This window comes from Callorhinus ursinus, unplaced genomic scaffold (genome assembly GCF_003265705.2).
Source record: "Callorhinus ursinus isolate GAN/ISIS: 27379988/994484 unplaced genomic scaffold, GSC_fseal_2.0 scaffold18, whole genome shotgun sequence".
Lineage (NCBI taxonomy): Eukaryota > Metazoa > Chordata > Mammalia > Carnivora > Otariidae > Callorhinus > Callorhinus ursinus.
In genome coordinates this window covers 31,506,562-31,528,401 of record NW_027397080.1, presented here as the reverse complement: position 1 = coordinate 31,528,401, position 21,840 = coordinate 31,506,562, and the positions used below count along the sequence as shown (strand labels likewise).

Here is a 21,840-nt window from a genome sequence, read left to right as displayed (position 1 = left end):
AAAAAATCCAAATCGCATTCCCTAATTATAATCTGGCCCTTCCTAACTTCCTGATCTCCCCTAACACCATTCCTCCTCCCTCTGTGAAGTCCCCAGACAAAGTAGACGTTCCTTCTGTTCCTTAACAACACACCTGCTCCGTCAGGGCCTCAGCAGGTGCCTCCTGCCCCCTCCATCGGGTCCAGCCCCCACACAGACGCACACACTCAGGTTTCAATGCGCCTTCTCAGAGAGGCTTCCCTGATCCCCAGGCTGATGTGTCTGTTGCCTCCTTCACCCTCTGTCCCAGCCACACTTCCTCCTCGTTTCACGTTGCACACAGCACTCTCCACTTTCGGACCTCCACACGCTGGCTTGTGTCTTCCATCTTCACAAACGGCAGACTCCCAGAATGGAGGGACTTTTGCCACTGCTCTTTCTCGGGGGCCACAATCATCCCGGCCTAGATCATCCACTCCTAAGTATTTGTTGAATGAACGCAGTTCGACAAAACAAAACTTGAGAGGGAGATCTGCCATCATTTGGAAAAAGGAGATGCTTTATCCAATACATGACATGAACAATTGACAAACTTCACTCCCCCCCCACCCCTTTCTATGCAATTCCTTTCATTCATCCAATAAATACTGAAGATTTTTCATGTACCAGGCACTGGAGAGGGGAGGAGCTCTGCACTTCGGACGAGTTGACAGACAATCTAAAAAACCTTCAGACTTGGTATTTTTTTAAAAGGCCTTAGCTACACCTCCCTTTTCTGAAACCGTGTCGTGGACATACACTTGTCTTCCCCCAGTTGCCAAATCAACCTGTAACTTCAGGAAGACCGGGGAAATGTTTAGAGTCTGTTGCCAAAATTCCGCTTCTGAAACCCGGCTTTGATCTTTCCTGAGGCTGCCCTACCGCCAGGGCCTCCGAGCCTCACGAGCTGGCGGGCGCGAGAACAGGAAGGTTGAGCAAGACGCAAAACCGGAATCCGACAAGGCGCAGACGAGGCGCTCGGAGGTCCAGTGCTTCTTCCTGCGGCCCGGGACTGGCCGGACCCGCGCCCCAGGGTCGTCCCCCACCCCTGCGCCGCCAGCCCCCGCCACCGGCGCGCCCCGCCGCCGGGTCGCCCGCCCCTCCCGTGGAGGCCGGCTCACCCCGCCCGGGGCCCGCGCCCTCACGATTGGCGGCTCGAGCGCCCTATCCCTGCCGCGCTGGCTCCAGCCGCCCCGCGGCCCCTTCCCCCCACCCACCCCCTCTCCGGCGCCGTGAAGAGGGCGGAGCACTCGACTTGCGCGGCCTTAATCCCAGCCCCCTCCGGGCCCCTCCGCCCCCCGCCTACGCGCCGGCCTGCCGGGATTGGCCGAGCGCCGCCCTCCGCCCGACCCCCGGCGTTATGTAAGGGGCTCCGAGGCCGTCTCCCCGCCCACTCACCTTCGGTTATGTAACCCCGGCGCCCCGGCGCGGGCCCCGCCCCCTGGCTAATGGGGGCGCGCAGAGCCGGCCGCGGCGGCCAATCGCGAGGCCTGGGGGCGGGGCCGCATCACGTGGCGCGCCGGGGGCGCGGCGCCGACCACCGCCCGGCACGCGGCGGTCCTCGGGACTGAGTGCTGCCCGGCCCGGTGGGGCGAGCGGCGGCGGCGGCGGCGGCGGCGGCGGCGGCTGGTGAGTGCTCTGCCGGGGCGGGAGGTCTCCCCGAGTCCGCCCTCCGTCCTGGACCCGGCGGCCGAGCGGCGCCGGTCCGAGAACCCGGGGCTCCTGAACTTGGCGCTGGAAGTTCCCCCTGCCCGGGTCCAGTTTCTGGGTGCGCGCCTCCGGCCGGTGAACAACAGCGCGTGGGCAGGCCGGCGAATGGGAAAGTCTGGCCGGGGGGGTCTGTCACAGCTCAGCTTCCGCAGCACATCGCCCGTGTTACTGGACACCTGTCCCCTCTGTACCCGCCCCCGGCGCCCCCAGGCTGCTCCCGCGAGCGGAGCCATCCGAGACTGCATGGAGATCCTGCAGAGGAAACTTCGTCCAGGTGACTAGGGATCAGGATCCACGGGCTCCTGATGACCGATCATTTTCCCTAAAGCAATGGCATGGACCAAAATGAGAAATTCTGTCGCTGATTGCAAAGTGAAAAGGAAGCAGGCAACAGACTGAGGGCTGCCGAGCAAAAGATGGACCCCTGTGAAGACCTGGAAACGTCCAGCGGTAAATCTCTGGACTCCAGAGGGACCGAACCTCAGGAATTTGAAGGACCACAGGCCTGCGGCTCTGAGGCCCTGGGGAGAGGAAACGAGGAGATGTGGAGCCGGAAATCCCACCTGCAGAGCCCACACGTGGAGAACAGCAACAGGTGACACGGCCTGATTTGTTTGTTGTTCTTCGAAGGCTAGTACAGGGAAAGGGGGGCTTAAGTCGTTTTATTCTTTTATTTGTAAGCCTGAGAAAAAGTTTAGGGGGATACTCAGACAACTTGGAATGAAAAGTTGTGGGAAACTGAAGAATTACCAAGAAGTATCAGAAAGATGGAAAGAGTGGTTAAGGGTTTAGCTGAGGGGCAGGGGGGCTGCAGTGGGAATGAGAAAGAATGGAAAATGTTTGATGTTTACCAGTTTCTTTGGCCAGGATCCCCCCAAAGAGGAAAATAAACCTGTGAACTAAATGAGTTGATCCATGGGAAGCATTTAGAAAGTTGCTTGGCGTGTCATATGCTGTTCAATAAACGTTGGCTGCTCTTATAATTGAACGTGTGAATTGACGGGGTTTTTTGTTGTTTTCTTACAGTGAACAGCAAGATCGAAACAGAGTTTCTGAAGAACTTATAATGGTTGTGCAAGAAATGAAAAAATACTTCCCATCGGAGAGACACAGTAAGCCAAGCACCGTGGATGCTCTCAACTACGCCCTTCTCTGCATACACAGCGTACAAGGTAAATGAGCTGGAGAAAAAGTACAGTCGTGCGAATACATCATTTTGCTCATAAACATCGGCCAAGCCGGAAGAGTTATCAGTGTGGTTCTGGTCCCTGAAATGTTTTGACCTTTTTATGGTGCTTGATGTGAGATGAGCAGATCCACATGGATTCTATTCGTGTCTTGGTTTTGCAAATTAGGAACATCAGGAAAACCTTGTTTGTGTCAGAGTTTAGGAACTGTTCTTTAGTGACTGGCATATTTTGATGATTTGCTGTAGGAGATAGAGTTTGGCACATTTTAAAGACTGATTTTTTATTTTTTTTATTTTTTTTAAGATTTTTTAAAAATTTATTTGACAGAGATACAGCGAGAGAGGGAACACAGGCAGGGGGAGTGGGAGAGGGAGAAGCAGGCTTCCCGCAGAGCAGAGAGCCTGATATGGGGCTCGATTCCAGGACCCTGGGATCATGACTTGAGCCGAAGGCAGATGCTTAATGACTGAGCCACCCAGGCGCCCCAAAGACTGACTTTTTAAAAGATCGTTGTCTTCTAAGGGTATTGGGGAAAAAATACATTTGGCTAAATACAGCTCACCTTTCTCTGTCATCCACATACTGTTTAACAGTGCATTCGTGATATATCAGGAACTTGCCAAATTAAAAATGAACAGTCGCAAACACCTTTTCCTTTTTATCTCTGACCTTTCATTTCCGGGGATCTAATAAAGTACACATTTTGTTTAGCACAAACTTCTGTAACGTCGCATACGACACACAGTGCCTGAATACGAAAGTGATGTTTCTGCCATAAACACATCCCGTGCATGTATTTGGAATTTTAGGTTTCCGTACCTTGTATGGATCTTGCTCCTTGTGACACAGAACATCAGAAAATCCTAAAATCCAAAGGCTTACATCTGTACAACTATCAGTGTTTTAGGTGAAAGAAGAAGATGATCAGGTTTTGAGGCAGACACGCTGAGGTGCCCTCATCCTAAAAAATAAGCCAGCTTCAAGGGTGGTAAAAATGATTTCCTTAAGCTATCGCGGTCACTGGACTACCTGTTTATTTTCCTGTGTTTCTTAGCAAACAGTGGGGTTTTCCAGCCTCTCAGTCAGAGTGGAGCACCTCAAGCAGCTGCGACCGCATACAATCTTGAGGAGCTGGCCACGGCTGCCTCGGGGTACACTTCCAAAAACACAGTAAGAATCCACACGTTTTGCCATATCAACCTGGGTGACTTTTCCTAACAACCTTGTCTAGACGTAGATGTTGAAACCTAATACACTGGAGTTTCATTAACCAGGATGCGAGGCAAACAATGGAGGTGTGCTGCTGTAGTTTCTCCTGCCCTTGTGGGAGCACAGATGTAAACCCAGGCAGCAGCCCTGGGGCAGTGGTCCGCTGGACTCCCCTCCCGAGCCGCCCCTGCCTCCTGAGCATCCCCATGTTCTCTCGAAGTCAGAGAAAAAAACAAATAGTAAACTGCGGAGTAACCGCCCTCATTTTATTTTGATCTCTGAATCGTTAATTTGTATTTATATCATTCTTAGTACCAATACCCACTCCTTCAAGTTGTAACAACTGGATTTATAGAACCAGGTGAGTTGAGATGCTGTCATTTTTCTGTCAAATTTGGGAAGAGACATGTAGTGGATCTTTTTTGAATGTCTTCATGTTGGCAGAATCATTCAGCCTCATGCCTTACTGATGTGATGGAGATTACTTAGTTTTAGGTTTAGACCCCATACATAAAGATCTGGTAATATCGGAACAGGAGCTGTCCCTAAGATCACAGGAGTATTTGTTTTACTGACTGGGGTGTTTACGGGACTCTGGTGGGTGTGGCGGAGATGGAAGAAACAAGGAAAGGTTTAAGAAAACATTTTCCCTTAAAGATCTTCCAGATAAAACTAGAGAGGGGAGGACATGCCGATGCTAGCAGACACAGTGGCCGATTGTAAATGTTACTGCTGTTTGATGGAACAAATATGAGAAATGATTCTTACGTAGCGAGGTTTGTCAAAGACAGTGTCTTGAAAGAGGAGACTCTTGAGCTTAGTCTTGAAGCCTAGAGTTATGCATTGGTCAAGAGAAGACAGTCCCCTCAGTTTGCAAACGAGAAGGAATCGGAAATGGATGCGCCGTGTGCACATTTAGTCGATGTAAGATGAGCTGCTTTATTGTTTGGTATAGAAACGAGACCTTCAGAAGATAAAATGCAGGTTTTATGACAATCATTAAGGCATATGTTGGGAGACTCATGCTGCCTTTGCAGGATATGTGCATGTGTTGATCACATTAGGAGTCTAGAAGAAATTTACCTTTCAGGGAATATTGTTCACAAGTGTCTCAATATTTGCATTTATTTTAAATGTTTTTCATAGGATACCTTTGTGGCAGTGTTTTCATTTCTGTCTGGAAGGTTAGTGCACATTTCTGAACAGGCTACTTCAATCCTGAACTGTAAGAAAGACTTCCTGGAGTCTTCGCACTTTGTGGAACTGCTTGCTCCCCAAGATGTGAGGGTTTTCTGTGCACACACTGCCCTCGCTCAGCTTCCCCTCTGGAGCAACTGGACCCAAAGAGGTAATGGGACCCATGCTCAGATGTTTACCTTGCCTCATAAAGATCAGGTTCATTCTTTCAGAAAGAGTACCAAAATTAATGCATTGTTTTGAACCTGCAAACTATATGGTTTTTCTTATTTATTTAAAAAATCAGAATGTGGGGCGCCTGGCTGGCTCATTTGGTGGAACATGCAACTCTTGACCTTGGGGTCATGAGTTCAAGCCCCACATTGGGTGTAGAGATTACTAAAAATAAATAAAACTTTAAAAAAAAACCAAGATAAGTAAATAAGTAAATAAAAAGCCAGACGGTGTTGGAAACAGCATTTTAAATGCTTCTAATGACAAAGTTCCAATTAATATGCTTTCATTTACTCAAGTTAATTTTATACGTTCTATATCATAAATGTGTTTTCTTTTAAACATGGTTTGACTGCCTGTGTACCATACAGCAGGTTAATTGTTACAAAGATTCTGTTTTCTCTAAGTTAATAAAATTAAACATTTTCCCTCTTATATTGACTTCATTATTTCTTTGCTTGGCTTTGGAGATAAACTTCTCATGGTTAGCTCCCCTTCGAGTTTAGCTTTTACCTAAAAGTTCATGAATCTCACTACTTTTTCTTCTGAAATGCTTATTTCCCTGAACTGGGGATGCCCAGTCCTGGTGTCCTTTGTGACTTTCTGACCTGTATTATTTTTTAAATAATTCATTATTTCTTTTTAAAGTCACCCTCTGTTACTTATTTCATCTTCGTTGTGAGGCGTGTCTTAAAGAGCTTAGTGTAGATCAACCTTTTTCTTTTGAGTCTAAGCCCTTTTCTCTAATTTTTTTGAAATTTATATTTGATTTGTTTGTTATGGTAAAAAAAAAAAAAACCCATTAGCAAAACGTACCATCTTAAACCATTTTTAGGTGTACAATTTAGTCGTGTTAGGTGCATTGGCATGGATGTGAAACATACCTCCAGAACCTTCTCATCTTGCAAATCCAGGGCCCTGTGCCCATTCCGACTTTCTAACACAGGATGTGGTCCAGTGGGAACAGTCTTGCATGCTGCTTTTTTCCACGGCAGACCTTTGCCCCATCTTCTGGGCACAGGTTGTGGACACTTCAGAATGCACAGCCGTCTTCTTTGCTTGTTTCCAGCTCTCTCCTGTTCCCCTCACTCAAAGACATTGATTTCATTTCTCTTCCTCTTTCTCGAACACGTATTTTCAACCTTTAACTGGCCATGTTTGTTCTCTGCTTTTATCGATCCTTCATCCACTCCATAGACATTTATTCGGTAAGCACTGTGGGCCGGGAGCTGTTCAGGGTGCTGAGATGCAGCTGGGAGCAGGGCAGGTGCACCATGGTGCTGTCAGCCCGTCGTCACGCCTCCCCAGCCACCTTCCCTCCAACGTCGCATCTGTGGTCTCTGTCTGCTCTTTTCAGCCATGTTATCCTTGCAAATGAGTTATTGCCGTGAGATTTCCCCTCCATGTAAAAACATAACATACCCTGAAATCGCTGTCTTTGGGACCTAACTATTGACCTCCTCCTTAAAGAGATGGTGCTCCTCTTGGCTACTGCTCACTCTGGGCTTTGCCTCACACACCTCAGCAATTCCAGCTCTTCTTGAGCCATTTCTGGGCTGGGCCCATGCTACCTCCTTCTGCCCTTCCTTTGAGCTCATAGAACATGAAGGGGACATAGGAAGCTCTAAACTCAGCAGTTGTCAGCCTTCGGCCTGGCATCAGAGCACATTTCCACTTTGGTTCGTTGTGCAGACCTCCCAGAAGGATCTGACCACTGCTTCTTTAGAGCGCACTTCCAAAGACAAGGATTCACCCGCTACAGCCGAGGCGTGGAACTGATAAGGGGCTCGTGTCTGCCGTCTGAGATCCCACAGTCCGGCTCTCCGTCCTGCACAACCCCTAGAGAGCGCAGTTGAATTCAGGTGCCTACTGTCCTCACGCAGAGTGCACGCAAGCCGCCCTTCTGGTAGAGTTGCGGTATTTCCTATGTGCAAAGAATTTTAAACAAGGAAATCTGAAGATCTGAGTTTTAAATTGAGTTTTGTCCCTTCATGAACCAAGGGGGCCATTTAGCCTCTCACTGTAAAATCACTGTCTTGTCCTACCAGCCTGCTAACACAGGGCTGCTGCGAGAAGCAAGCACGCCAATGGTTGGGAAAGCCCTCTAGATGTCTGGAACGTTCTGCAACATTAGGGGTCCTCTTCATTGCTACCATTCTATTGAACGGATACTGTTTGCCAGGGACTTTTCTTCATGTTTCAGTGGATTGACTCGTTTAATCCTCACAAAAACCTTATGAGGTGTAGATACCATCACTGTCCCCAGTTGACAGATGACGTAGCTGTGTTAGTTTGGGTCTGCTGAGCAACAAATGCCAAGATGGGGTCAGCTGTGTAGGCGACTTGCTGTGGGGGGTGTGGGAGGAGGGAAGCTGCGCCTTCAGCCCACAGCGCACGTCTGACACCCGTGGAGGGAGCAGGGACAAAGGGGGACTGGGGAGGAGGTGGCTTGGCCTGCCGCACAGCTCAAAAGACAGCTTGGCCAGGCAAGTCAAAGGGAAGTCCAAGCCACGGTCATGCACCGGAGGAGCCCTGCGTCTCCATGGAACGGTCCTGTCCCAGTACCGCTCCGTGCGTGGGCACTGGGCAGGAATAGCCACCCGACACGGGGCTCTAGGGCAGCAGCTGTGGCCTGTGGTCAGTTACGTCCCCTGAAGCTGGGAGCCACGCCCCTTCTTGGCCACTGCGATCACTGAGGCACAGAGCTAAGGGACTCACCCACATGCTACCGGTAGGCGTGGAGCCTGGTGGTGTGAGTCCAGGGTCGTTGCTCAGAACCGCTGCCCCTCCTGACCACGTCCCTCCCTGCAGCTGGAACCATCAGTCAGGACATCTGTAGTCACACAAAGGTGGGCGTTTGAAAGCCACACCAAGGAATCAGTCCTGTTCATAAAAATCATCTCAAAAAATTAAGAATATTTTTGAAACATCCTTACCTTGCCGTCATTCCTCCACAAACTTATCTGAGCCCTTCCTGGGTGGTTTTTTATCAGGGCTGTCGGGTATCTTAGAGCAATGAATTCGGTGAGCTGACCTTGTCAGCTCGGTTCTTTGTCACAGATGAGCTGTATGAACAGTCTTCTGGTTTCAGAATTCCAGGACTGTGACTTCCATAGTGTTCTGAATTCTGACAGTTGGATCACTGGTGCCTTTGAAACTGGAGTTTTTGCATTTTTTTTTGTTTGTTGTTTTTTTTTAATCATGTACGTTTTCCCTGATCGTTCAAAAGCCCATTTTCTGACTCTTCTGTGATCCTCTCCTCAGAAGTGCAAAGACCTGGACCATGTGCCCTGTCTTGGTTCTTCAGAGCTCTCATTGTTTATGCTCCTTCAGTGTGTGTTTGTAAAACATCTCCTTGGTTTTAAGCATGGCCTTGGTTCCTATAACTGAGGATTTTTCACCCCAGTGAGCAAATGCCCAAAAGATCAATTCAGGGAGCTCTAAGCAGAGGAGAGCTAAACAGTCAACAAACACTTGGGAAAAAAAGGTTCAGCCCCTTGATCAAGGCAAACTTAAAACATTTCTGAATTACCACTTCACAAATCAATAAAATTAATGCCGAAATCAATAAAACTGGTGCAACCATTGGCATGAGGGTTGTGAGAACATGTCATCAGAGACCCTTTTGGTACGATCTTCTGTAGATCAGTGTGGCACTCCACAGGGAGAGTCCTAAGACGATCATGTCATTTCCGGGGCCCAACTTTGGGGACTTTGTCCAGGGAAAGAAAAAAGTGAAAGACATTTGGGAATCACATACCTATATGCTGTAAGTTGTCCAGATCGGTTTCTGAGGCGTGTCCAGACTGTCACAGTGAAATAGAATATGCCCACCAAAGTAACTGCATCCCCGGATTATTGCCTTGACCTTGGAAGGAGGAGCTTCAGCAGTTCAGTGAGGGAAAGCCCTCAGTCCCACATATCCTCACTGCCTCCCTGAAGGTCACTGCTAGAGTACCAGAGCCCCCTGGAAAATACTGGATGCAACTTGATCTCAAAGTGAGGGCAGGAGCCCTGTTTGAATCAAGACTATCTCCTTCTTTGAAAGAATAGTTTCTCGTTTGTTTGGGGATAGTTGGAGTTTATCTTGCTGAGGGGAGCTGCTCTGGCCTACTGCTCTTGGAGAGGGTGATTAACACTTTTGTCTCTGTTTCCCGCAGCATCTCAGTACAAATTCGCTCCGGTGAAATCCTTTTTCTGCAGGATCCGGTAAGTCTAGGGGCTTGTGGGGGCCAGGAACGGTGGGTTATGCTCTGATTTCATTTGGCCCTTTTCAGATTCTTTTGTATTCAGCTAGCACTGGGTTCTTGCCACAAGAAGTTTTTATTTTGATTGAGGAGAAGAGCGGACACTCACAAAATGACTAGATAATGCAGTCAGGAAAAAGAACAGAGAGATCATTCTTAGCCTGGGGGTGCTCGCTCTCTCTCGTGCTCTCCGTCTCTAAGAACCGCTGGATGATGTTAATTACACTTTCAAATGCCCATTGTTTGGGGATCTTTTGTTCTTTGTTTGGTTTGGTCTCATTTAAAATTAATTTTTGAAATTTTACTTTATTTTTTTAATTTTTTTTTTAAGCGAGCTCTGTGCTTAACATAGGGCTTGAACTCGTGACCTGGAGATCAAGAGTCACACGCTCTACCGACTGAGCCAGTTAGGCGCCCCTAACTTCTTAAATTTTAAATAACTCTAAAGAAAGTAAGATAGGTATGTCTAAGAGGATTTAAAAGGCTCAGACATAGTGAACTGGAAAACAGACCAAAATTTTAATCGTAGTTGATTTCTGATAGGATTTATTAGTGATTTTTTTTTCTCTCCTGAACTTACGGTGATGTGTTCATGTTACTTTTGCAATAAGAAGAAAACGTGGTTCAGTGACATCACGATTGCCAGCATGAGCGTTGAAGTTAGTAAAGGCTCCAGATGTGGAAAACTCAAGAGAAGGCTCCTTACCTTGTAATGGATCAGTCAGCACTCCATGGGGTTGGGGGCCTTGAGCTAAGAGCGTTCCAGTGCTTGGGGAGGGCTACCCCGGGGAAAGGGTGCAGGAGGGAGGGCTGTGTTGGTTCATTCATTCCTTCCCAGATGAGTTGTTATGAAGCTCTTGGAACAGTGCTTGCCACGGACAAAGTACTGTTTGTGTTTGTTTTGCTAATAAATATATTTGTGTGCCTTCTCTGAGCCAGGCAAGGTTACAGGTGCAAAAGTTCTTGCCCTCATGGACCTTCCGTTCTATGTGTGGGGGGAGACCAATAACAAACAGGTACCTACGTATGTGTCCTCTGGCAGTAAGTTCTGTGTGGATCAGTGAAGGAGAGTGAGAGAATTCTGGGCAGGGGAGAGATTGCTAGTGTGTTCAGGGTGGTTAAGGAATGTTCTCTAATAAGAAGCCTGATTTGAGCCAGAGCCTGAAGGAGGTGAGGGAGCGAGCCATACCTCTATCTGAGGGAAGAGTGTTCGAGACAAGTGCAAAGGCCCTGGGGCAGAGCATGCTTGGCTTGTAGGGGTAGTAACAAGGAAGCTAACGTGGCTGGAGCAGAGAGTGGAAGGAGATGAAGAAACAGGGACCAGACTGTCGGGAGCTTTGATTTCTGAAGGAAATGTTTTGTTCAGGTTAAGCATTTATTTGAAAACTTTACTATCGGAATTTGCAAAATAACATGGAAGTCGAAGCAATAGTACAGTGAACTGGTATGTAGTCACCGTTCAGCTTCAGTAACATTAACCCGTGGCCAGTCTTCTGTCATCTCTGCCACCGCCTGCACCTCAGCCCACCCTCCCCGTGATCCTGAAGCAGATCTCAGACCGTGTATCATTTCCTCCATGAGCATTTCAGAGTGTGAGCTAAAACATAGGGTTCTCGTTCATCTCCGTGATGCTCAAGTGGTCCCGTCTGTAGCCAGCAGGAAGCCCTTCAGGTTAGCTCCAGTGCCGTGTGAGGGCACCCCTGTGGTCGCTGACAGCTGCCTTTCTTCGGGCACAGTGGCCCAGGCCCCGCCTAGACGTTTCCTACCTCAGATGTGGAGTCCGTCATTTCTCCAACCACCCCTCATTCCTTGTGGTGGGAAATGGCATTACCGTATGGAGCCCAAGCAGCCTCCTCCTGGCTTCTGGGAATCCTCAGTGGACAAAGATAGGACAGTTTCATTTTTCAGAAGGACAAGAACTGGCATGAAAGGACCATGCTGGGCGCTGGGCTAGAGAAGGTGCAGGGACGACAGTCAGCAGGAAGGGCTGTCACCCCAGGCGGCGGTGGCAGGAAGATGTGGAAATATTCTGGATGTTTTGGGGTATTCTGGATATTTCTGTACAGGAAAGTTATCGGAGTTCATTAATGGACATTTTGGGGGTGAAATAAAGGATTCGGCAAGGGTGACACAAGGGTCCCTGATTCCAGTGGCCCTTTACTGGGGGCAAAGGCAACCAGGAGAGCCGCCTCCTGGAGGGAGGAGGGGAAGAGTCCGGCGCCTGGTTTTAGACAAGTTGATTCGCCCTATCTGTTGGAAATATAACTTGCAGGGTTGACTCGGCGTTGGTACGTGGCTCTGGAGTTCAGGGAGAAGGTAGAGACAGGTGCTACAGACAGGTACTCGGGTCGTCAGCGCGGACAGGACATGGAGAAGCCGGGGACGGGATGTCCCTGGGAGCCGCGTGCACAGAAACAGGAGGGAGTGGGAGACACAGCACAGCTCGTGGGTCAGGGTCAGTGTTAGGCCGCTGTCTTTTCTCAGTGGCAGAAGTGGGGTCACGGTTGAGAGTGGAGGCACCAGAGTCTGCAGAGAGGCAAGGAAGCGAGGTGGGGGTGGGAACGCCAGGGCACGTGGCCGTGGAGCTTCTAGGCAGCTAAAGACCACCTGACATCACTCCGAACAATGGTGGGAGAGGCACGGTGTGACTCGTAGAAACGGGGGAGTATGGATTCGGTTGTGCGCATGTTGACACTCAGGTGACCGTGGTGTATCCAAGGAGGAATGTCCTCCGGGCAGCTGGAGCTCCGGGCAGCTTTTCACTCCCAGGGTGAAAGCCTGGGAGTTGAGCCGCCCCTGCCCACGGAGGTGCCCCACAGCCGGGGCTGGGGCTCGCCGAGCAGGTTCTAGCCCTGCTTTCCTGCTCAGGCAGGCATGTAAGGAGTCGTTCCCCACACACAGGGTCCTCTGCCCATCCAGGTAGTAGCTGAAGCTGTGAGACTCGGTCAGTCCCCTGAGAGAGTGTAGGTAGGGACAGTGGAGAGCTGCCTTCAGGGGCATGATCACAGGGAACCCTGATTTCTGTCATGTGGTACTTGGTTTAGACACGTGAGATAAGACAGGGAAGTCACATCGGGAAGTTATGGTTTGGGTGAAAAGAAAAGTCATGGGATGGCTAGTTCCATTTTTAACCTACTAAACTGGTTCTCCACAAAACCTCTTTTTCCTTGAATAATGAATGAGTGTAATTATCCTTGGGTATCGAAAATGTAAACTAACATTTCTTTTTAAAATAAAGACGTTTAAACATTTTAGATTTGGATAGGTCTCTCTCGGAAATCAAGAAGGCGTCTCTCCTGGCCTTGTTTCACATTGGGCTCCCTGAATGCATCAGGACTGGTTACTCATCCTTTCTGTGCTTTTCAGGGGAGGCCAAGACACAGAGCAAGAAAAGCATTACTACCCATTCCGTATTATCCCGTATCTGATGTATGTACGTAGCTCCACCCAGCTGGAATCTGAGCCCTGCTGTCTCACCCTGGTGGAGAAGATTCACTCTGGTTATGAAGGTAAGTCAGGAGTGTCTGCTTTCAGATCAAACGTAACGGGACAGCACCTCAGGTAGGAACGTGTGAAAGCCTGTTTACGGCAGCCACAGAACCAGAAAAGAGTGCTGGAGGCTTCATGTTGGCCCTGAACTCTTGGGCATTTAGAGCTGATCTGCCCTGATGTTTCCTGACCCTGACTTCTTGGTGGTTGTCTCCTTCAAGGTCGGCACGGCCCTAAGGGTCTAAGCACAAACTTGGCCACCAATACCTGGTCCTCTGATCCATTCTGTACTGGTGACTGTCATGTGGCCTTTGGCTTCTGCCCTGTATGAAACAAGAACATGGAACTTGGGGGTGCCTTGGTGGCTCAGTCGGTTAAGCACCTGACCTTTGGTTTCAGCTCAGGTCATGATCTTACCAGTTGTGGGATGGAGCCCCGAGTCGGGCTCCATGCCTAGTGGGGAGTCTGCTTGAGATTCCCTCCATCTGCCTCTCTCCCTACGCACACACTCTCTCTCAATAAATAAATCTTCAAAAAAAAAAAAGAGAGCATGAAAATTGTTGCACAGTGAGGTCACAAGAATGAATTTATATTTTTTACGTGTCCAGAAAGCCCTTGAGTGAAAACTGTAGTTTCTATCCTCCGGTGGCAGAACTACATTTCCAAATTCATGGGTTAATACACAAGCAGCTTCCATTTGTTATTTGAAATTAAAGTCAGTTCTGCTGTAATCTGACTGTGCTTTCCTAAAAATTACCATCCTATGCAAAAAGACCAAAAAAAAAACCCACACCAAAATATATACACACACACACACACACACACACAAAACCACAGGGCTTAAGGAAAAAATGTGTTTAGGGGCACAACACTCAAAAACTTAACCACACATTAAAAATAAACCAGGAAGCTAATAAAAACAATAACACAGCTTTACACACGTTAACTTGTTAAGAAATACACAGATGCTACAGTACATGAGGCGCCTCACCTTGGAGAAGCCCCGCGGTGGCTCCCGGACGTGGGTGGTGGCAGGCCTGCTCCTCTTCAGTTAACTGTGAGGGTGGAAGGGGGGGCTGTCTGAAGTCAGGTGTGGACAGGCGTGTCTCCTGTCACAACACGCAGTGCACAGAGGTAGCCCTAGATGAGGGGTGTGCGTGTGTTTGTGTATTCTTGGGGGACTCCATTCACCTCTCATTTCTTGCAGATGAAACTGTGCATGATTTCAAATCACTGCGTTTTCGAAGTGAGCTACAGTCGAACTGACCATACCAGTTTTCTGACACAGATTTAAAATATCCGCATCATAACTGACACCAAATCCAATGTACTTAGTTATACACCACCACCAAATACCACCAGGCTTGCCAGGCCTGACCTTTCATTTCCTCCAGCTTTGACTGTGGGATTGTGATGAGTAAACTTTCTGTACACACAAACTCTATTTAAAATTAACTTCAGTAGGCATCGCATTTTGACCTATTTGAAATGTAGTTAATAATGACAAGTATTATAATTTAACCGTAGCCTTGGCTTCTTGAAGGCCAGGGCCCTGAGTGAGATTTCTTCCATTTCATATAGAGATATAGTTTCCTCTTTAATGTAAGTGCTCAGTTAAGTGGATGACTGATTAGATACTTGCCTTTAGGTGAGTCTGTCTGTTTTTCATAGCTCCTCGAATCCCAGCAGATAAAAGAATTTTTACCACAACACACACCCCAGGCTGTGTCTTTCTTGAAATAGATGAAAGGTAAGTGCTTCTTCAAGCCTGAAAGAAATTTTGTTTCTGAAAATAGATAGAAATGTGAGAACATTTACATTATGTTTACATACCTCTCCATTATGAAATGGACATCTATCCATTTGCCCCTTTGATTTGTTAGCTTGAAGTTTGTGTTTTAATAATATATGTATCTTGCATATTATATGTCTAGTTTACAAGTTATATTTGATTTCACAGTAGTCTGCTTTAGGTAAGTCAGGAATTATTGTTCCACATTACACGAGAGAACAGTGAACCTGGATATGGTATGTGATTGTCCTCTAAAGGAGACCAGAACTCTAACTCTGGCCTCGAGCTCCTATGCGAGCATGATTTCCACCAGACAGGTGCTTTGCTAAATACCTTTTGATGAAATGTTTATGAGTCTGAAATGAGGGGGAGAAACAAAAGGAAAATAAGAACAGATTTTTTTCTGGTAAAGCTAAGTTTACTTAATTTAAAGCATCATCAGTCATTTTGAACTTACGTCTTTTCTACTTTTTTTGGTATTAAAGTGCTCTTAAAGAATAGTGATATAGGTAGTAGTCATTGCTTATTGTTGTTTTCTAATACTTTTATTTGGAAAAATAAACATTGTTATCCCCTGGTGAGTACCCTCTGTTTCCCCCCCGTTTATTTTTGAATTTTACTTATTTGTGAAATCTGGAAATCTGGGGCTCAGTGCACCATGGCGCACGTAATTGTAAAGCAACAAAGTCAAAACGGCTGGCACAGTTATGGTAGCTCTTAATTTTGATTTTTAAAAAATCTTATCTGAAAATAGGTTTATTTTATAATGGATACCCTGAATCTAAACAATAATTGGTGAAATACTTTGTATCATGGAGTCTGTAGAAAGAACATTTAGCTGCAGATACCATGGTAATGGCTTAAATTTATTGCATTAGAAAATGTTTGAGAATTTGTACACACAGATAACATCTATGGAGTCAGTTCTTTCTAAGTCATCCTGAAGGCTCTGCATTCACGGCCCTCCCTAAAGCTTTATCCTGCACATGTCTTTGTGTTCCTGGTGTCTATTTGTTATTACCTTCTGGGAGATACTGTTTCTGTGTGGTTTTAATTGTGCTGGATAAATCTGTAGCCTGCTTTATTAACACCATAAGCATTCTTCTGCATTATGATGGGATCTTTGTAAACTTTTTAAATGGAGAAGGGGGGGCAATCAGAGACCCCTGAGGAACTTGCTAAAAATACAGATTCCTGGTCTTAAGCCAGAAACTCTGATTTAGTTAGCCTGTGGTGAGCCTGTGAATTGTTTTCTAGCAAGTTCCATAGGCGACTTTGACACATGTCCAATGCCCAGCATTTCTTAAATTGTGGAACCGTTTTCCCCATGGTGTGGGCACTGAGGTGGTTTGCTGCTTTTATAAATGCTGGAATGACATCTTTTGCATACCTTTTTTTTTTTCATATTTGGAATTAAGTAAAAAAGTATCGTTTAAAGTGTATAAAGTCTGAAAATTTCTTGTTGCATGTAACGTGCTGTGTGTGCTGTGTCTCTACCCCAGAGCGGTGCCTCTGCTGGGTTACCTACCTCAGGATCTGATGGGAACGTCTGTCTTAGCATATCTGCACCCAGAAGATCGTTCTCTCATGCTTGCCATACACCAAAAAGGTAAGGACTCGCTTCTTTATAGGAGGAAGTTTTTGTGTAACCACTCATCCCCTCTAATTCTTTATTTCATTTCTTGTTAGATCTTCTCATAAGCTCTTAATCACTAGAGCTCAACCTTTAACAGGTGAGCACTGTGTTGAAGCTGCTAAAACAATTTTTTTTCTATTTTGACATCTGAAAAACTTACAAATAAATGCCTAGAAAAAGACATCTGCAGTAAATATCTGCATTAAATAAATTCTGATCTCGTCATATTATCTTATATAGTCTTGAAGTATGCAGGCCACCCTCCCTTTGAACACTCACCCATTCGATTTTGTACTCAAAATGGAGATTACGTCATCTTGGACTCCAGCTGGTCCAGCTTTGTGAACCCATGGAGCCGGAAGGTATCGTTCATCATTGGTCGGCATAAAGTTCAAACGTAAGTCAGTCAGTGTTCATGGTTTTAGAAGAACGTTTTTACCAAATAGTATTCTTCCACCTACTGCCTCCCTTTGACTCAACTGATACATAAACCAAATAAAGCACAGATTTTTTTTTTAAGTGCTTTTGGGAGGGAGTTTTGCAGTGTGTGTCAAGAACCTTGAAAGATTTCTACCTCTTTGACTTCATGATTCCCTTATGGAAACAGTCTAAGGAAATAGGCCTAAATACAGAAGAGCTTTATAAAGAAAAGACATTGTCACCATTGTTCAATCATAATGGCAGACTTAGAGTAGCTTATATGTTGATCATTAAGTTAAGTTCTAGACTATTTGTTTGACACGTCGTATTATTGGTCAAAGGAAATTTTTGCAAAGATTATATAACATGAGAAATTGATATATATTCGATTTAAAAAGCAGCATACAAAATTGTTTATACCATATGAATATAAATGTGTTCGGATGACACACAAACACTGTGAAGTAGGAAAAAGAAGAAGAAAGGAAATAAAATACAAATTTTGGCTATGTTTAGGTAACGGGATGAGGGTTGGTTTGTTTTGGGGTTTTTCTGTCTTTTCTGAATTTTAAAGTTCTCTATAGTGACACGTAAAACTTTTTATATCAGCTTCTGCTGTCAAATTCCACTTATTTGTGTTCATTGTATCAAATCTTTATTTTTAAAAATTAGATGCTTTAGCTGTTATTTTCCTGCCAACACGGCTGACTCTAGCCTGTTTGATTACTGCTACCGTCCACATAACAGAACCTTGTGAAATGAATCTGGAACAACCTGGCCTGCTACTCTTGTAGCCTAAAATACTCCCAGTCCCTTGACTTCTTGGTTTAAAGTTTAAAATTGACCTGTAGGCTTCTCAGCTGGGCCATAGATTCCCCTGTGGTAATGTTTTATTTTTTGTTTTTTTTTTTAAGCATGGGAATTTTACTTAACTCTTTTAGGATCATGCTGAGATTGAGACATTATGTCTTTTGTGTTTTATTTTACAGTTTTGTAAGCGTAAAACTGAGAACAGTAGGTCTTCCAGTAAGACTTCTTTTGTCATATTTTAATACTATAATAGAGGGCGCCTGGGTGGCTCAGTTGGTTAAGCGACTGCCTTCGGCTCAGGTCATGATCCTGGAGTCCCGGGATCGAGTCCCACATCGGGCTCCCTGCTCAGCAGGGAGTCTGCTTCTCCCTCTGACCCTCTTCCCTCTCGTGCTCTCTATCTCTCATTCTCCCTCAAATAAATAAATAAAAATCTTTAAAAAAAAAAATACTATAATAGAGGATACCTAGCCATGGTGAGAAACGGTCCCAAGGTCCTCCTATGTCTTTGTGCTCTGGGGTTTGGCCTCTCAGCAGAGCAGGTCTGGAACCCTAATGGGAGAAATGGGCTCCTTGCTGCCTTAACTCAAGAGACCAATTTGTACTAGAAAACTAATACAATAAGTAGGATAAGAAATATGACTGCCAATTCAGTGTTATTCATGTTGGTCAGAAAGGACTTTTTTTTCTGGTAGGGAAATCTGTGGGGAAATGAAAATAAAATCAGGTGGTTGCTTAGTATGACTATGGGAAAACCCCAGAGCAAGTACGATTGCTTTCATGAGGTGTCCCTCTGGGTGTCTGTCCATCGGTCTGCGTGCCTTCCCTGTCAGTGCCAGACCCATGTCCTAGATGCTTCAAGTGCCCTTTCAGTTTGATTATATAACGTATGAAATTAACTGATAAGTACTCACAGTGTTTGCAGTTAAAAAAAAAAATTATAAATTATACCAGCATTTGCATCTCAATTTCCAGGATGATGTGAAGGAAAAACTTAGAGTCTAGTAAGTGTTCATCACTCTTGTAAAATAATCATCCATTATATTTATACAACTGTTTTAACGAGGACTTATGGGTCACCTGCTATGCCGGGCATTGTGCTAGACCCTGAGACTAAGATGGTAGACCACACAGACAGCGTCTCCACTGTCCTGGGGCCCACAGTGCAGTGGGAGAGCCAGGACCTAGAAATGGCAGAGCTCTTCCTGACTACTCTTATGACACTGCTAATATCCTGTGTTTTTTTTTGATAATTGTTTCTTTGGGAAAGTATGTTTTTAGGGAACTGGGTTGTGTGTTTAAGTTGTGAGAAACAACAGCAGGATGGCAGAATGGAAAAAGGAAGGCACTGGCTTTGGAGTCAGGCATGTAGATTCAAACCCTGACTGCTGCTTCTCAGGTATGAGAGTCAGCAAGTAACCCAACCTCTCTGGCATCATGATAATTCCTGCTTCATAGGGTTGGGAGGTCTCAGGAGGTGACATGTCTGACTCAGTGTATCACGTTAATAGTACTTGAGTTACTGAGGTGCTGAGAGGCAGTACATTGTGGTGGCAAAAGTGCACTCTGAAGCCTAGACTCTGGTCCCTTCATGTATACCTGCTTAGGCTTTACCAGCTAGGTGACTTTGAGAAGTTTTCAACTCCGGTGAAGGAGGTAATACTTGCTAGAGCACTTGGGACAGTGCCTGGCACATTGTAAGGATTTAAAAAATGTTATTCTTGCTGTATGTTATAAAAGTGGCATGGTTCCTGTCACATAGTAGGTCCTAAATGAACATCATTTCCTTCTCTTCTTTGTGATGTTTTCTGAGGACACATCTGCCTTCCACTGTGTTCAGGCAGTAGTTTTGAAACGCTCTAGTGTAAACAAGACTACAGGTTGTGACAGCCACATTTTCACCAATAGTTGGGTTGCTGAAGTGATTAGGTACATTAAACATTAAATGTTGTTTGGCGGACCTAGGGTCTTAAAATTTCTACAGTAGGTTATTCAGTTAATGTTAAATTTTGAGACCGGTAGTTGTTGAAGATATTTTGGTAGCTAAGGAGGTTACTCGTCACTGATTTTAGATCTCTACAAAAACAGTGCTGACACAGATGTTGAAAGATTAGAGCTCTAGACGATCCAAAGAAGCCTCTTGATGTCTTAGTATTTTTTCTGCCTCCATAGATGGGATTTAGGTTTATATTTTCTTTTTTTTTATAAATTTTTTAAGATTTTATTTTATTTATTTGACAGAGAGAGAGAGACAGCGAGAGAGGGAATACAAGCAGGGGGAGTGGGAGAGGGAGAAGCAGGCTTCTGCAGAGCAGGGAGCCCGATGCGGGGCTTGATCCCAGGACCCTGGGATCATGACCTGAGCCGAAGGCAGTCGCTTATCCACTGAGCCACCCAGGCGCCCTAGGTTTTTATTTCCTATTTGAAGTCAAAGAGTTGCTTTGTAGAAGTATAGATTTATTATTTGAACATTCTGTTTAAAAATCCCTTTAGACTTTATTGTAAATTTTTAATTGCCTGACTCCCTCTTGCACTTGGCACTTTGTAGGAGTCCACTGAATGAGGATGTTTTTGCTACCAGAAAAAGAAAGACGAACAGTAATGACAAAGACATAACAGAATTACAAGAACAAATTCACAAACTTCTCTTACAGGTAAAGTGAGATTTTAAGAAGCAAACACAAAATTTCCATAATCGTGTTTTAACAGTCGATCTTAGTGAAGTCACCTCACAAAAATACACCGCAAGGAGAGAAATCTTTACCCTCTGCGTTCCAGGAATTTTTGTCTTCCTGTTTTTGTTTTTAAATTCAGTTTTATTCATCTTGTTTTCCTTTTCCTGAGTGAAATGCACAGAACATTCTTGTAAGATCCCATTCTAAGAGACCAAAGCTAGTCAGCAGGCAGACAGGGAAGCTTGTCTCTAAGTGAGAGCATCCTTCGTGTATTCCGAACGCTACCCGTGTGCTCGCCTTCTGGCTTTTGGCTTCAGTATTTTAAAAAATAATTCCAATTTTAAAGGTGGGGACAGAGGGCAGGTCTCCGTATCTGGTTATTACAGGGCAAACGTGGGGGAAACTACCTGTTGAAAACAAATGCCAGCCATGATTCCTGTGGAGATTCCATTAATAAACCGGTAAAGCGTTTACGGATGGTGTCCCCGAGAAAACCGTGAGCCCCGGAGCTTCCACGCGGTCTTTCATAGAATCTCTAGGGTTCACGAATGAAGTTCATGGAACAGAGCATGGTGTGTATTTAATTTCTTCAGTCTGTTCTAAACTCTGCATAAAGAGCTAGAGTTTATTTCCATATTTTGTTCAGTCTGTTCTATGTGGCTTCCTAAAAATTCGTGGTTCTAGAAACGCCCGCCTAGACTAGAAAACGAGGCCCTGCCCCTGAGAACTGCTGAAAGGAGAGAGGAAGGCCCTCTCTGTCAGCAGCCGAGTTAAAGGCGTCGGCCTTCACACGCCCGACTTACGGGTTCAGGGAGGTCCGTGCTACTGTAAACTCGGAGGCGGACGCCCCGGCTCTCCTCCCGGCCGCGTCGCCGGAGCGCCTCCTTCCTTCAGCCGCGCCTCCTTCTTCCTTCAGCCGCTTCACCTGAGCGCCTCCAGCGGCTACGGAAGCCTGGGCAGCAGCGACTCGCAGGAGCCGCGCGTCAGCCTCGCGGCGTCCAGGGAGGCCGGCGGACCCCGCGCCGAGGCGGCGCGCAGGGAAGCGGTACGTGAGCGACGTCGTGCGTGCGTGCGTGCGGGCAGGCGGGCGTGCGGGCGGGCGTGCGTGCGTGCGGGCGGGCGGGCGGCGTCCTTCCCGTCCCCGGCCTCGTGGTGGGGGACGGGTCAGCACCGCTTCTGCGCCTCAGCGTTGTATGTCCTTGACCCCCTGGGACCGTGTTTGATGAACAGACGT

The 21,840-nt window shown here is 46.3% G+C and overlaps 1 protein-coding gene across 5 annotated transcripts in view; it reads left to right on the top strand.

The window, feature by feature from the left end:
* Positions 1 to 1,518: 1,518 nt before the first annotated feature.
* PER3 (period circadian regulator 3) overlaps positions 1,519 to 21,840 on the top strand; it is a 59,035-nt gene continuing 38,713 nt past the window's right edge. For 4 of the 5 annotated variants that reach the window (XM_073903404.1, XM_073903403.1, XM_073903402.1 and 1 more), the window contains exons 1-11: positions 1,519 to 2,323; positions 2,755 to 2,900; positions 3,973 to 4,088; positions 5,274 to 5,475; positions 9,698 to 9,746; positions 13,151 to 13,293; positions 14,945 to 15,023; positions 16,568 to 16,674; positions 16,942 to 17,098; positions 20,480 to 20,585; positions 21,523 to 21,651. In XM_073903404.1, coding sequence (XP_073759505.1) covers positions 2,145 to 2,323; positions 2,755 to 2,900; positions 3,973 to 4,088; positions 5,274 to 5,475; positions 9,698 to 9,746; positions 13,151 to 13,293; positions 14,945 to 15,023; positions 16,568 to 16,674; positions 16,942 to 17,098; positions 20,480 to 20,585; positions 21,523 to 21,651 — 1,413 coding nt within the window. In that variant the 5' untranslated portion in view covers positions 1,519 to 2,144. The remainder of the gene's footprint in view (positions 2,324 to 2,754; positions 2,901 to 3,972; positions 4,089 to 5,273; positions 5,476 to 9,697; positions 9,747 to 13,150; positions 13,294 to 14,944; positions 15,024 to 16,567; positions 16,675 to 16,941; positions 17,099 to 20,479; positions 20,586 to 21,522; positions 21,652 to 21,840) is intronic. The other variant, XM_073903405.1, reaches the window with a different exon arrangement.